This window comes from Ornithodoros turicata, unplaced genomic scaffold, assembly GCF_037126465.1.
Source record: "Ornithodoros turicata isolate Travis unplaced genomic scaffold, ASM3712646v1 Chromosome16, whole genome shotgun sequence".
NCBI lineage: Eukaryota > Metazoa > Arthropoda > Arachnida > Ixodida > Argasidae > Ornithodoros > Ornithodoros turicata.
The window spans coordinates 2,304,348-2,317,708 of NW_026999320.1; the positions used below are offsets into that span (position 1 = coordinate 2,304,348).

A 13,361-nucleotide genomic window follows, 5' to 3' on the forward strand; every position below is an offset into this window, starting at 1 on the left:
TCACTCATGCAGTGTGAAGTAGAGGAACCACCAAGAAGCCTTTGCCTAGTGGAAAGCGAACAACTTTGCACTTGATGGAGTGAACGTCAAAGCAGAGTAACTGGCTGTTTAGCTCACTCACAACGTGTATGCCTAACAATGAGGAAGGCACAGGTGTTTTATAAAAGTCGGAAACATTGCTGAAGGCGTGACCTAGGACAACAATTCCGCAGTCATGTTTCAAGATGTTTCGCACTACAATTATCCTCCCATTATTGAGTTCTACTGTACAGTCTGCTTCTCCATTCGTGCACACAGAAAAATTGGCGAAATCGAGTCGTTTGTATTGTTTTGCACCGCTGTCTCCGATACGCAAAGGCCCCTGTTCATGTTCCCATTTTAGCGTAACATGGTCCAAATCTTGCTGACTAAACGAGAAGCCTATCTCCTCAGTGAGACGATTAACCACTTGTACCAGCGGTTTATGTGGAGAACGAATCACATGCTTCAGGTCTTTCAGGTAGTTTTCGAACGGAAAACAGGAGAAACTCTCAAGTGTACCAAACCTGCGGACATCATCAACTAAGTGGATTAAGCTATGGAAATTGAGAACATAAATATATTTTCCATAGATTGAACGTCCTTTCGAAACAAATGAATACAACAGTGCTTCTGCTCTGTCAAGCATTTCGGTTGTGTTTTGCCCACTTAAGATGTACACGGCTGAGCTCAAAGATAAGAAATGTAAGTACACGGTCCTGTCCAGCACTTTTTTTAGTACGTGTGGCCCTGTGTACAGCAGAAACTGACGCCACTCTGTAGCTTTCCACATCTTGCTGTCAGACAGAGATCGAGGCTTCCTGTTGAACTCACGAGGTATCCACCGTCTTAAAGCAATGAGTTCAATTGAAATAGTTTGCCTTGCAGCCTGTGATAATTTGGTTTTCGTCACAGCTGTTGAGAGCCAGAAACCGGTAACAATCTTCTTTACCACACCTAAGTATATTAGGTGCATGGCATCTGATGGCACCTGTGCAACCAAGTCAATTGCTAATGTCAAGAGTGGTGATGTTCCATGGTGGTGCTCTGGATCTGTTTTGAAGCCTGAAACTGGTGCCATCTCGTTTTTGTGCACTGCAACTCATGTACACAACTTTCCTGCATTCTGGAATGTATTCCCCACGAACAACACATTTCTCGCACGCATTGTATCCTGTGTGTCCCTTGATGCACTTCAAGAACGCACGTGCCGGTGTATCACACACAAGAGAATGAAATGACACTGAATAAGAACGGCCGAGGTGCGAAAATCCTTCACTGATGAGTGTTTTCATTTCGGATATGAAGCGGGCTAGAAATATATCCACCGAGTTTGATTTTGCCTTGCCGCAGAAGATGGCAGCTGCAAATGGTTTGTTTGGCTTACATTCTTGAACAGCTACAAGAATAGGCCAGAAACATGTGTTCTGACTGTGGTACAATGGCAAGCCGTCGACATTTATTTGTAAATTCAATGCTTGCGAGGAGAATGGCAAGCCGCCATTGAGTAGCCTTTTAATGCTGTTCAAAATGCCAAGGTACACAAATTCGCCACCACACAAGGAGTCAGTTTTGCCATTTCTTGGTGTCGATAATAATGTCCGTGCATCACGGGGCAAGTCAGATTGATACTGGCACAGTATGCAGAGTAGACTTGAAAGATGTTGAAGTGGGATCCTAGCTTGTACAGCCCAGAGAGCAAGCTGTGCAGCCAAAGTTGTGGCCTCTGGGCTGCTAAAGATGCTGGCAGTTCCAAAGTTCCTAGGAGAGATACATGCGAGTGAACATTTCACTTGAAGGCGTACTGAGATGCTGTCCTAAACACATACATTGTTCTTTCTTTCCAAACACAAATGTGCATATCATTGTGCGAGTAATTCAAATACCTTATCTTTCACAACATGTATATTAAAATGTGCAATTTCATACAACAGAGTGATTCCATGCCAGATGATCCAGTGGCTGTGCTCGACACCCGCCGATTTGGCATCCAAAAATTGTCATGGATACCTTACGCTGTAAGAAATCACTGCCAGAGTTTTTCAGAAAAAATATTTAATTGCTTCTGATTTACGTGGGGGCGAATTTTGACACGAGCGCGATAACCTTACCTTACAAAAAAAGCATATTTGTGGCGTACTGTTCCATTTGGACAGAATGTTATGGCACCGAATAAAGATATGAGATCCAGACAATCAGCAAAAGTCCCTTTTTGTCATTCGTTTTCATCTTTTGCCTTTCAATGCTGTCCATGTTGTGGAGTTAAGGTCGCCCCGCATGGTGAGTGTTTCTGTGAACATCGCGCTGCATAAAACTGAATGGCCACGCCCGTGAAAAAATACGCCTGTCAAACCGCATGGGGCACAAATTCCATTGGTCTGTGCACAGCGGGTTTGGCGTATGTGCTTTACAAAGTGTTGGCAACATTCTCCCCTCCTTCCTGTACCTTCTGCCGCGTTTTCGTAAAAGCGGCCAATTGCAAAAAAAAAAAAAAGTGGGAAGTAACTTGCTGTGCCCTGATTGGTTGCTTGATGGCCCTGAGCTGACTGCAGCGTGAAATATGAAACCGGTCTGATGCAGTAAATCACGCACAACGAGGAGCAGCAACGTACAAAATTTCACGCTGAACTAAGCTTTTAAGCAAGAAAAAACGCACTATGCAGGCGGGGCTTTATTTTGAGGTGTTTGTAATTTTTCTACAATATTTTGCAGGCAGGCTGGACACCCACGAAAATTTGAACAAGGTTACCGTTACTGCATTCCATACCACAAAGACGCCTATTGCGGAAGGCAACCTCGCATCACCTTTTAGGTTATATAGCTCTAAATATGTTACTTTCATCAAAATAGGACATCCTCACGACCACTGTTTTTAAATGAAGCGTTTGATGAAGAACAACCGCAGTGAATGCTGGTGATGCGCCGAAACTCCATCTAAAGCATACAAAAAAATCACGAACTGAATTTTCATGTAGGACAGGGTGCAAAGGTGTACCCCCAGTCTCTCCCCGTTGGCGCATGCTGCTGGGCCTGACACCCGCCCCAGGCGCAAGATTTTTTTGGCAAAAATTAACAACAAAGAGAAAATAGTTCGAAATAAAAACAGTGAGACTGTTTATCACTTTAGGCTCTGTTGGAAAGATATTCTCGGTGTCTCAATGACGAAGGCGATTGAAGCGGTGCGGTATACCACGCCGGTGTATAATCACATTCTGTGTATTTTGGCAGAGGAGTGTGTGCGTCGAGACTGCAGCCCATATTCTTGAACTGAAGCAGCCAATGTGTAAAGTCCATGACACACTTCCTACTGGACGGAGGTAGGGGGACAGGGGGAGATCCTGATGCATTCCGGTTATGTGTCTTGTTTGCGGGTATGATACTCAATTCGCCCTGGGGGCTGTGAACTCACCCTACCCAGCTGTACAGCTGTCACAAGAAAACACTGAAAGGGTAAACTTGTTTGTGTACGTCGTCGAGATAACATATTTTGTAGCAACGTAGCGTGGCCGAATGGGAACCATCGGGAGGTTATGCGGCTCCACGTGGTTCTGTGTGGTAAATACCACGACAGTTCATTTTTGCATTTTGGTGCATGAATAATATGACTTCTGTGATAATAACAGAGGAACATGTGTACCTGGGTCACTGGTTGTCAATACAGCAAACCTATATTAACCTTCTGATAACAAAGACTCTTATAATCAGCCTTAACCTGGAAGGTGACGAAAGTCTGCCGGTGTCCCGTGCTATAAGCTATCGATTTCGCACCAAATTAACAAATATAGATACAGTATATAGAAAAGAAGCGTTCAAACTAATCATGGCCTGTAAATCACATTGATTTCATCTTTTATCTAATATGACTAACAGTAGATAGATCAAATGCAAAAAAAAAAAAAAAATGCAAAGAAATTTTCCAGTTTAAAGGACGACACGTGCTATCATCGTTTCTGAATTGCATGATGTACAAATGCTGGTTACCATTATGATGAGGCTTTGTATGTATTTGTCCCTTCTATGTTGTTCCAGCCTCAGAACATCAGTACTTTCATGTTTACCATTATGAAGCTTGTGTTCCCGGTTGTGTGTTCCTCCTCCTTAGCTTTGTATATGTTATAACATGGTATGCTATGCCCTCCGTGCTTCCAGTAGAAGCTGTTCCCACAAATCTGACAACGCTATCACCAGAAAGCTGTTCAACATGCTAGTCTTTTAAACAGCAACGACATTTTATATTGTTACTGCAGAGCGGCAGCTGTCAGGCCCAGCGGTGTGCGCCGACAGTGAGAGACTGCGCGACACCGGCGAACCATGTCCAACACCAAAATAATTTCCTCGCGCTACAAGAAAGGTTCAGCTTTTGGAGACGTTTTAGATGGAGCTTGGGCACATCACCAGCATTCACTGTGGTTGTTCTCCATCGACCGCTTCATTTAAAAAAGTTGTCACGAGGATGTCCTATTTTGATGAAAGTGGCATATTTAGATCTCAATAACTTGAAAGGTAATGCGAAGTAACCTTCCGTAATAGGGGTTCTTTGTGGTATGGAATGTGGTAACCATGTTAAAATTTTTGTGGGTTTCCTGTGTGCCCGCAAGGTATTCTAAAGAAATCACAAACGTGCTTGAAATAACCCCACAACATGGACAGCTTTGAAAGGCGAAAGACAAGAACAGTGGATAAAAATGGATTTTCGCTGATTGTCTGGACCTCATACTCTTATTCGATGCCATAACCTTGTGCCCAAGTGAAAAAGTTCGCCCCCTACACACTTTTCTTCAGACTAAGGTTTTCGCGCTAGAGTCAAAATTCGCGCCCGCGTAAACCAGAAGCAGTTGCATATTTTTCTGCAAAACTCTGGGAAGTGACCTCCCACAGCGTCTATGATAATGTTTGAATTCTAAACTGACAGGGGTGAAGCACAGCCATTTGGTCATCTGGCACGGAGTGACCCAACAGTAAAAATCTAGGAAACATGATGTATTTACACTTTGATATTTACTGACTACTTGATATTTACACTTAGCACAGGTCATATGTACATCAAAAGTACCATAATAAATATAGAAATATCTGGACGTGGAAAAAGTCAATCACAGTGACAAGATTTGAAACCGTGATCACCTGAGCTGGTCACGTGTGCTGACTACAGCACAGCATAGCACAGCACATCGATGTCTTACTAAGGGGAAGGCATAAAATAAGTATTTAAAGGGATTGAAACATTTATTTTACTGAAAAACAAGCTTTCCGACGGAGTCCGTCTTTCATCATGTGCAATGCACTGAACATTTGGTAGAGATATTTATACTAATGTACATCAGAGAAAGGGGACAACGAAGGTTGTGAGGAGGAAATACAAATTCTTACTAGAGAGGACTGAGGGTGCGAGAAAGAAAATCAGGAGCTGCACGTGTAAGTCGCGTCGCTGTGATTGAGTCTTTCCGTGTTCTCGTTCTGCATGTTGCGAAAAGAGGTATCACACCACTCAAAAAAAGAAAAATCTCTCTGTTCGAAGTATTGTGAGAGGCATGGTGCACTTCACCTAATATTGATACGTGACGAAGTGTGGGTGCCGCGCGGCTTAGCGCGCGAAGATTCATTCTCTCGGTTGCCCGGCTTCCGGCTGCTCATTAAAGCTTGTTGTTCCTTTATCCTACCTATCCTACAACTCGCGTCACTTGGTGGAGGTGCGGGGCACCCTTCGTTGAAAGCGCTGTTGTCGTGGCCATCTACGCCCCAGCCCCGACCCTATGACGAGACGACGACGAAGCCCCGAAGACGCCGAAGCCCCGAAGATGCCCCAGCCCCGAAGACGCCCAACGACGCCCACGACGGCAGCGCATGATGATCCAACATCTGGACACCTCGGCTTCGCAAGGACGTACGAGAGCGTCATCAAGCGCTTCTTCTGGCCTGGCATGCGGCGATTCATATCCGGATACGTTCGGCGATGCACCGATTGTCAGCGCCGTAAGCACCTGCCGTCCGCTCCCCAGGGTCTGCTTCAGCCCATTCCGCCCCCCGCGGCCCCCCTCCAACGCCTCGGTATCGACCTCCTTGGTCCCTTCCCGGTCTCTGCCGACGGAAACAGATGGGTTGTTGTCTGCGTAGACCACTACACCCGGTATGCTGAGACCAAGGCCCTCCCTACGGCCACAGCACCCGACGTTGCCTCTTTCCTGTTGGAACAAGTCATATTGAGACACGGCGCACCGAGGGAACTGCTGAGTGACCGAGAGTCAGCTTTCCTGTCAACGCTTGTCTCAGAACTTCTCCGTGCCTGTCGCGTACATCGTCTTACCACCACGGCATACCATCCACAGTGCAACGGCGCCACCGAGCGGCTCAACCGCACGCTCTCCGACATGCTTTCTATGTATGTGGACGCGTCCCACCGAAACTGGGACACTGTTCTGCCGTTCATCACCTATGCCTATAACACCTCCCGCCACGAGATAACCTCCTTCAGCCCCTTTTTCCTCCTGTTTGCCCGTTCCAGTGACACGACTTTAGACACCCTTTTTCCCTACGTTGACGCCGGTCACAGAACAGACTTCGTGACCGAACTAATGAGCCGCGCCGAAGAAAGCCGCCAACTCGCCCGCACCTACACTCTGATCTCCCAATCGAACCAAAAGGACCGTTACGACTCCACGCACTCGGACCCCTTGTACCAGTTGGGCGACCTCGTCTGGGTGTGGAAACCGGACCGTAAAGTTGGGCTTTCCGAGAAACTCATGCGACGATACTTTGGCCCATACGAAGTGCTTCGCCAATCTTCGCCCGTAAACTATGTCGTCCGCACGGCTGACAGCGCGCAACGCCGAACTCACAGGGCTTCAAAAGAAGACGTCGTACACGTGTCGCGCATGAAGCCATACCACACTCCCAATCATTGATCAGGATGATCAATACCTCCACGGGGGGGGATAGTGATACGTGACGAAGTGTGGGTGCCGCGCGGCTTAGCGCGCGAAGATTCATTCTCTCGGTTGCCCGGCTTCCGGCTGCTCATTAAAGCTTGTTGTTCCTTTATCCTACCTATCCTACAACTCGCGTCAATATGACATTTGAATGACATACGTTTCAGAAGGCATATTTCTTTCAGCATCCCGTCTTGCATCTTCACAGTCAGTGCTGGAGCAGCTCACTCTAAAGTCAACGTCAAATAAATTAAGACCAAAAACTCACCACTGTGATGCAGTATGAGGTGCAATGTGTTACTTACGAATTTTCCTCCCAGTCTCTGACGTCGTATTCGCTGTCACTCGTACTGCACAGTAGGTTAGTGCGTTGTGTACCCTGCGCCCTGCAATGTCGAGTTATATATGTCTATAGAGAACTGAATTGGAACAAAAATATCAACATTCACTGTGAGATATGTGTCATGAGCCGCCGTACGCTATACATCAAATTGAAAATTCCTCCGTCCGTTAACGGTAATGACATTTTGGGGTATCGTGACTACCTTTCAGCTGATCCGTCATCCCCCTGGTAGGTTTCGGTGGTGGCGGCCCCGTCCGAGCTGGATTGGAAAACGAAAAACAAAAATATAGTAAAAAAAGTGGGAGATCTGGTGGCATATATTCATGACCAAATCCTCCGAGACTGGTCTGGGTGTGCGTCTGCTTTTGTTCCTTAGTTTCGGGGGTTTTCGTTACGGAACAAAGAATTACAAGCTGAGAAGTCAATGACAAAGATATATTACCAATGTAAGCCCTGGTGACATGCTGGGGAACGTTTTGCGTCTGCGTGTACACTGCAAAGTCAGAAAGAGAGAATGGTAACGTATATGTGTCACGGATGCCTGGTCAAAGTTTGCTATCTTACGGGACTTACGATGTTTCACACGCAGAACTGTCCGCTGATTCTGTTGTGGCATATATGTCGCGCAAGTGTGAATCAACGCGTCTCTTGCGGTTCCTCTGTACCTGTCTTGACGAGGTTCCTTTACCCACGCCGCCCACGCCTTCCGACATATTTGACACATGGAGGTAAGAAACTAAGGAGATGCCCTAAGCGCCTCTCCCAATGCAAGCGAGCGTGCAGTGACCCGCGCATGGCATTGTGGTTAGTTGCCCACACACGTGACCCATAAACGTCACGGTAAGACGTCATAAAACATGGCGCCGTCCATGTCCGCGGCGTACCTTACCTGAATACAGAGACGAGCTGCGGCCGAATAACTTGTTTTCGCTTTCATAACATCTTTGGAGTTAGAAGTTATCACACCCGTTGAAACACAAGATAGATCATCTCAGTGTGGAAGCAATGGATCACTAAATCGCTAGAAGACGTACGTACGTCATCGTGACATTGCCTGGCTTCTCTTCTGTTTTGCTCAACTTTTACTGTGATTTATCGCGCGGCAAATGTTGAAACACCCCCATACCCTTCGAAGTATTGCGCGAATGGACTCCTTGAAGGTAAGAGGTTTGCTGAAGATAGGTTTGCTAAACTTTCAAGCCTCCGCGCAGACCGCCATAACGCCGAAACATGTGGGGATCACGTGACTGGGCAACTAGATGGGCGTGGTATTGCCAGGAGCGACCGCTAGAGGGGTCCCACGGCCCTCCGATCTTATAGCCCTCTCCTTAGTTTCTTACCTCCATGATTTGACAGTACACAGAACCGCCATTTGGCGGAAGCGGAAACCACGGTGGTAGTGACGGGCGATATACTATCGAAACATTCGATACTACCGATAGTTTTTAACTATCGATTGTCCAACTATCGAGTGAACCAGAATTTCGATAGTATCACGATAGTTTTTCGGACTATCGATAGTGTTCTGACGTATTGGTGGCGCACTTCACCATGCTTGACGTCGCTTGAGCCAAGCCAATCCAGCATGCCTTCTACATTAGCATTTCGCTTCTGCGAACTATTAATACTTTATTGAGTGAGTTTTATTTATTTGCAAATTCGCTCCGAATTTAACTTCTTACCTTGTTTCTTTTGAAAACAAAACTTCCTGCGAAACTTGCTTTTCGCTGCTGCAAACTAACAACTCCTTCACTAAAAATTTAAAACTTTAGGCGTTTCGCTCCTGCAAATTACAATCCGTCGCGTTTAATAAACTAATCCAAGTTCAGATTCAGTTTCGCGTAATCCCTTTTAAATCAGGGCAGATGTCTTGCGACATCACAGGCAAAGTAAAATAAACTGAAATATCCAATCGAGTCGAAACGAGAGGGCGTAATGTAGCAATGTAGCCGAACGCCGCGTACATGGGATCTCCGTCGTCGGTTACTCCTGCCCGTTCGCTTTACCAAGCGTCTACGAGTGGTGCTCGGATATCTGCTGGCATCCTTTTAGTTTGTCAGCCTTGCATCGACACGTACATTATCTTTGTGCAAGACCAGGCTTACAAGTGTGGCACTGGTAAGTGCAGATTTTGGTTTTGTCAGTATTTCTTGAATATAAACACTTGTTGCGTTCCGTTACCAATGGACGCTGAATACACATGGCTATATGAAAGTATATTGAAACAGATGAGGTCAGTTACGTTTTCGTTTCTAGTTATTGAACACGACCGAGATTTCCACAGGTTTTGTACGAGTTTTGTCACTCATCATCACAGGATACTTGATTTAAATTTGTCACTTTCGATTAGTTTAAACTTGGTAAGGGATAGACGCCCGGTGTGCGTCAGCTTTACAGTAATGTTTAGACGCTTGTGCATAAACAGTTGATACCCTTTCGTAGAAGCAGCATGCTTTTCACGATCGTTTTCGGATAAATGTCAGGTTAAACTGCGAAGGGGTAACACGAATGGCAGGTGTCTTTTGGCGGTTTAGCTGGCAATTGACTGTTTGCCCGTTGACACATCTGTAGGTGATGTACAGCGAGTATAAATACATGATATATCATGTGACAATACACTTGGCTGACGTGGTACATCCGTTTTATTTTCTTTACGCTGAAAAGAGTCGCATTTTTTATGCAGTTGAAGCAGTCCTACAGTTTTCGTGTTACAGCCTTTACAGTGTGCCTGTACAATTTTATTTGTGGGTCAGTTATTATTGAGGCACTTGGTAATTGGCACAGCAAGTTATGGTTGCAACAGGTTGGCCTAGGGTAGCCGTGTTAGCGGAGCGGTCAAAGAAAAAAAAACAATGAAAGAAAAAAAAAAAGCGCGCGCACGAGAGGGCGATGACGCACAAGACAATCGCGACTCCACATGGAGTGGCAATTCGATGCGGCCGTGGGAACCCTGGAAGGATTCTACTCTACGTTTCATCTTCGTAACCGATCTTTAGCCGTTCTCTTCTCTTCATTAAAGTTGGGTTTTATACCATTGTTTTTCGGATTTCCGAAGCCGTTCCATCTCGAAAGTTGCTTCGGTACACTTAACGCGGGCGTAAAGCCAGTATCCGTGGTTGAGGAAAATCTTATATTAAACCAGTTTTAACAACAATAGTACACAGTCATTGAAACACTGATAGATGTAACATATAGCAATGCATGTATACCTGGTCAAATCGTTCTTTGTTCGTGAGCTGGCTAATTTAGTGGGCGGGGGCCCATCAGTTATACTAAATTAGCCCTGTCGCTTTATGCTTTTCTTTTTTGCAGGTGAAATGGGTGGCCATTCTGGTGCTGGAAGTCATAGTGAATTCGCCGTTGTGCACTTTGTGGACGAGAACACTGTTGAGATTGTTCCCAGAACATGGGTCTCTAAAGACAAGAAGACTGTACTCTGGCCACCATACGGAAAAATGAGAATGAAAAGGGCTATCGAGAAGCGTGACAACCCAGAAAGCTCATGGAAGAGCTACAGGTGTAATGTGATTTTTTTGGGTGGTGAGTAATATATGTTGTTATAAAATATGGTCACACGGAACGTAAACGGACTGTGATATGGTAAATTGCAACATTTGATGCAGACTACCAACGTGCACTACGTGAAGCGGAGGAGGCAGAATATTTAACTGATCTTCATGGCGACGACGAGTCATTGGGTATGGAACTTGATTGCGCATTTCTTACCAAATGCATTTTTCTGATTGTTATTGTACAGCTTCCAGCTCCTTAATCTCATCGATACCACCCCCTTCCCAAGGCCCACAGGGCACTATTCGTCTTTCGACAGCGATGGATTCTGGTAAGTAACCATGTCGCTCTTTCAATTTTGCACAAAAGACCACGCATCAATTACAGATATCTCGGAAACGTCGTCAGCCGTGCCAATTTCAGATGGTAGGTGCAAGTATGCTCATGCACGTTTTGCCTTGTCTACGGAACTGTTGGTTGAGCTTGCGCACTAAGACATTTTTTTTATATTTTCAATATGCTTCAGATGCTTATGACACTGATGCGCACTCTCAACACAAGAAAAGGCGTGTTAGCGGAGGACATGGTTTGGTTATCTTCTTTGGCCGTCATATTGCACCTCTCAGTTGTAAGGCATGCCATCGTTGTTTTATTCTAATTTCTTGCCTGTTTTAACTTGTGTCTGTAGCAGCTTCATCGTCGAGGGAGGGAGATTCTCACAAGGCCACCAGCCGTGAGTGTCCATTGCCCTCTATAGAGAATGAGACGTTAATACTGGCATGCAGTATTTAACATGTGCAGCAATGATGTTTCATGTAACGATCTAGACATGCGCGCTTGAGGGCAGGTGGAGTGAATAGCATCTAAGTTTGCCAAGTCCCCCGTTGAAGGAAAAGGAGTGCATCCACTCCCTAGGGAAAATGCACACTGTCAGGTTGAGCGCTGCATATATGTCGATATCCCCGACCCGGAAGAAGAAAGCATAGCATTTACTCAGTGCATTACTTGAGTACTGTGTCAAGGAAAGGCAGCAGCCAATTATATCATCCATTCACCTGGACATTTGCACCAGTCAGTATAAGTGGTTGCAGCCGATTTCTATTGATCTGTGTCGGGTACTCCGTGTAAGGACTGTTTTCACGTGCATTCTCTGCCATAATTTGCTCTGCACTCGGAATGTCCTGTACCTTCATCTGCTACAAGTAGCAGAGCCCCAACAATGACGACATGTTTTTTTTTTTAATGCTGTGTGTGTAACACATACTTTCAGGTTTGTTCAGGAAGTTACTCCATCAAATGGAGGCACTCTCAGATGACACTAAGGAACTGAAGAGGGAAACTGGACGTATCCGCAGCATGCTGCAGGATCACTTCACAACCACGGATCTGACGGTTCCGGATTCTTTTAACATTCTTCCCATCACGGATGAGCGTGGACTGCGTGCTGTCGAAGCTTCAATCAACGACGAAACCAACTTTAAAGCCTTTGTATGTTAACAGTAGCTCTTAGCCTGGGTCAATTTAACTATCGTGTGATTGTACAGGTGTCCCAGCTTTGGACGTCTGGGGGAGCCAGCAGTGCTGAGTGCACACGGAATGTATTGAGGAGGCTTGTGACTATGAACTTCGCTGCAGAAATATGCTATTCGGGACACAATGCTGACAAAAGGGTGTTCCAGGGCCTTGCGCTGTCCCGTCTTCTTACTGGTAAATGTCATGATTATATATTACCGTACCTAGCTACTTGACCATTTTTGCTACTGTGATCATCAGTATGCTCACAGCCGGTGTTCCTTGAGATTACCTTTTGGCTGGTGTTCTAATGTCAGTGTGTCTGTTTTCCTATATTTGTAGCCTGCGTTAGACGGGCCTTTCCATCAGCAACAGACAAAGAAATCGCTTCAGCCGCCAGAAACTACTTCAGGTGTGCCCCTGGGGTAGTACGGAAGAGACGCAGGTATGACGGACGTGGATCTTTTGGTTTGATGCTATAAACATAGACTCGTACGCAAAGTGATACAGTGTAACACAGAAAAGTCTAGAAAATATTTGCTTGTTCCCCATGCCCCCCTTAGGAGGTTCTTGGGGATATAAACGCTTGGTTGTAATTAAACCGTTGCTGTGTAAGCGAAATTTTGTCGTCTCCGTGTCTCCGGTTCCAATCTTCTCTGTGCACCAGCTTGTCTGCGCCCTCTCTCTTTCATCAACAACAGAATTTCCTGTTTCCGAATTATCAGAATGTTCATGATTCAGAATAAATTGCTGTAGGTTTCTGCAGTTGGCACTATAAGCCAACATGCCATATAACGAATTCAAACAACTCAGGGAAATGAGGTGCTGACGCCAGGAATGGCACCTAACCCGGCATTTTACAGGTGTTTTTTTTGCTGGCTCCTTCAAATATTTGTTTATTACTTCCATTGCAGCAACAGCGATGATGCAACAGATTGAATGCTTCCAAGAATCGTCCATCCAAGAAAATGGCAAGACACCTAGAGCACTTTGATATAAACACTGTATATGGTCTTCAATAAACCTACAATTTCGTGTTTTTGTTTGTTACG

General features: G+C 45.5%; 2 protein-coding genes across 2 annotated transcripts; one reads left to right on the forward strand and one right to left on the reverse strand.

The window, feature by feature from the left end:
* Nucleotides 1–4: 4 nt before the first annotated feature.
* LOC135372668 (uncharacterized) lies at nucleotides 5–8,001 on the reverse strand. The gene is made up of 7 exons (XM_064606166.1): nucleotides 7,861–8,001; nucleotides 7,730–7,780; nucleotides 7,490–7,546; nucleotides 7,250–7,330; nucleotides 7,105–7,173; nucleotides 1,406–1,779; nucleotides 5–132 (listed from the first exon to the last, which is right to left on the reverse strand). Exons 1-7 carry the CDS (start codon nucleotides 7,998–8,000, stop codon nucleotides 5–7), a joined length of 900 nt encoding a protein of 299 aa, XP_064462236.1. The 5' UTR covers nucleotide 8,001.
* A 1,250-nt stretch (nucleotides 8,002–9,251) lies between these two features.
* Nucleotides 9,252–12,595, forward strand: LOC135372669 (uncharacterized). Its single transcript, XM_064606167.1, has 10 exons — nucleotides 9,252–9,405; nucleotides 10,600–10,827; nucleotides 10,911–10,985; nucleotides 11,045–11,128; nucleotides 11,185–11,223; nucleotides 11,324–11,383; nucleotides 11,486–11,530; nucleotides 12,068–12,285; nucleotides 12,342–12,504; nucleotides 12,582–12,595. Exons 1-10 carry the CDS (start codon nucleotides 9,252–9,254, stop codon nucleotides 12,593–12,595), a joined length of 1,080 nt encoding a protein of 359 aa, XP_064462237.1.
* Nucleotides 12,596–13,361: the final 766 nt, after the last annotated feature.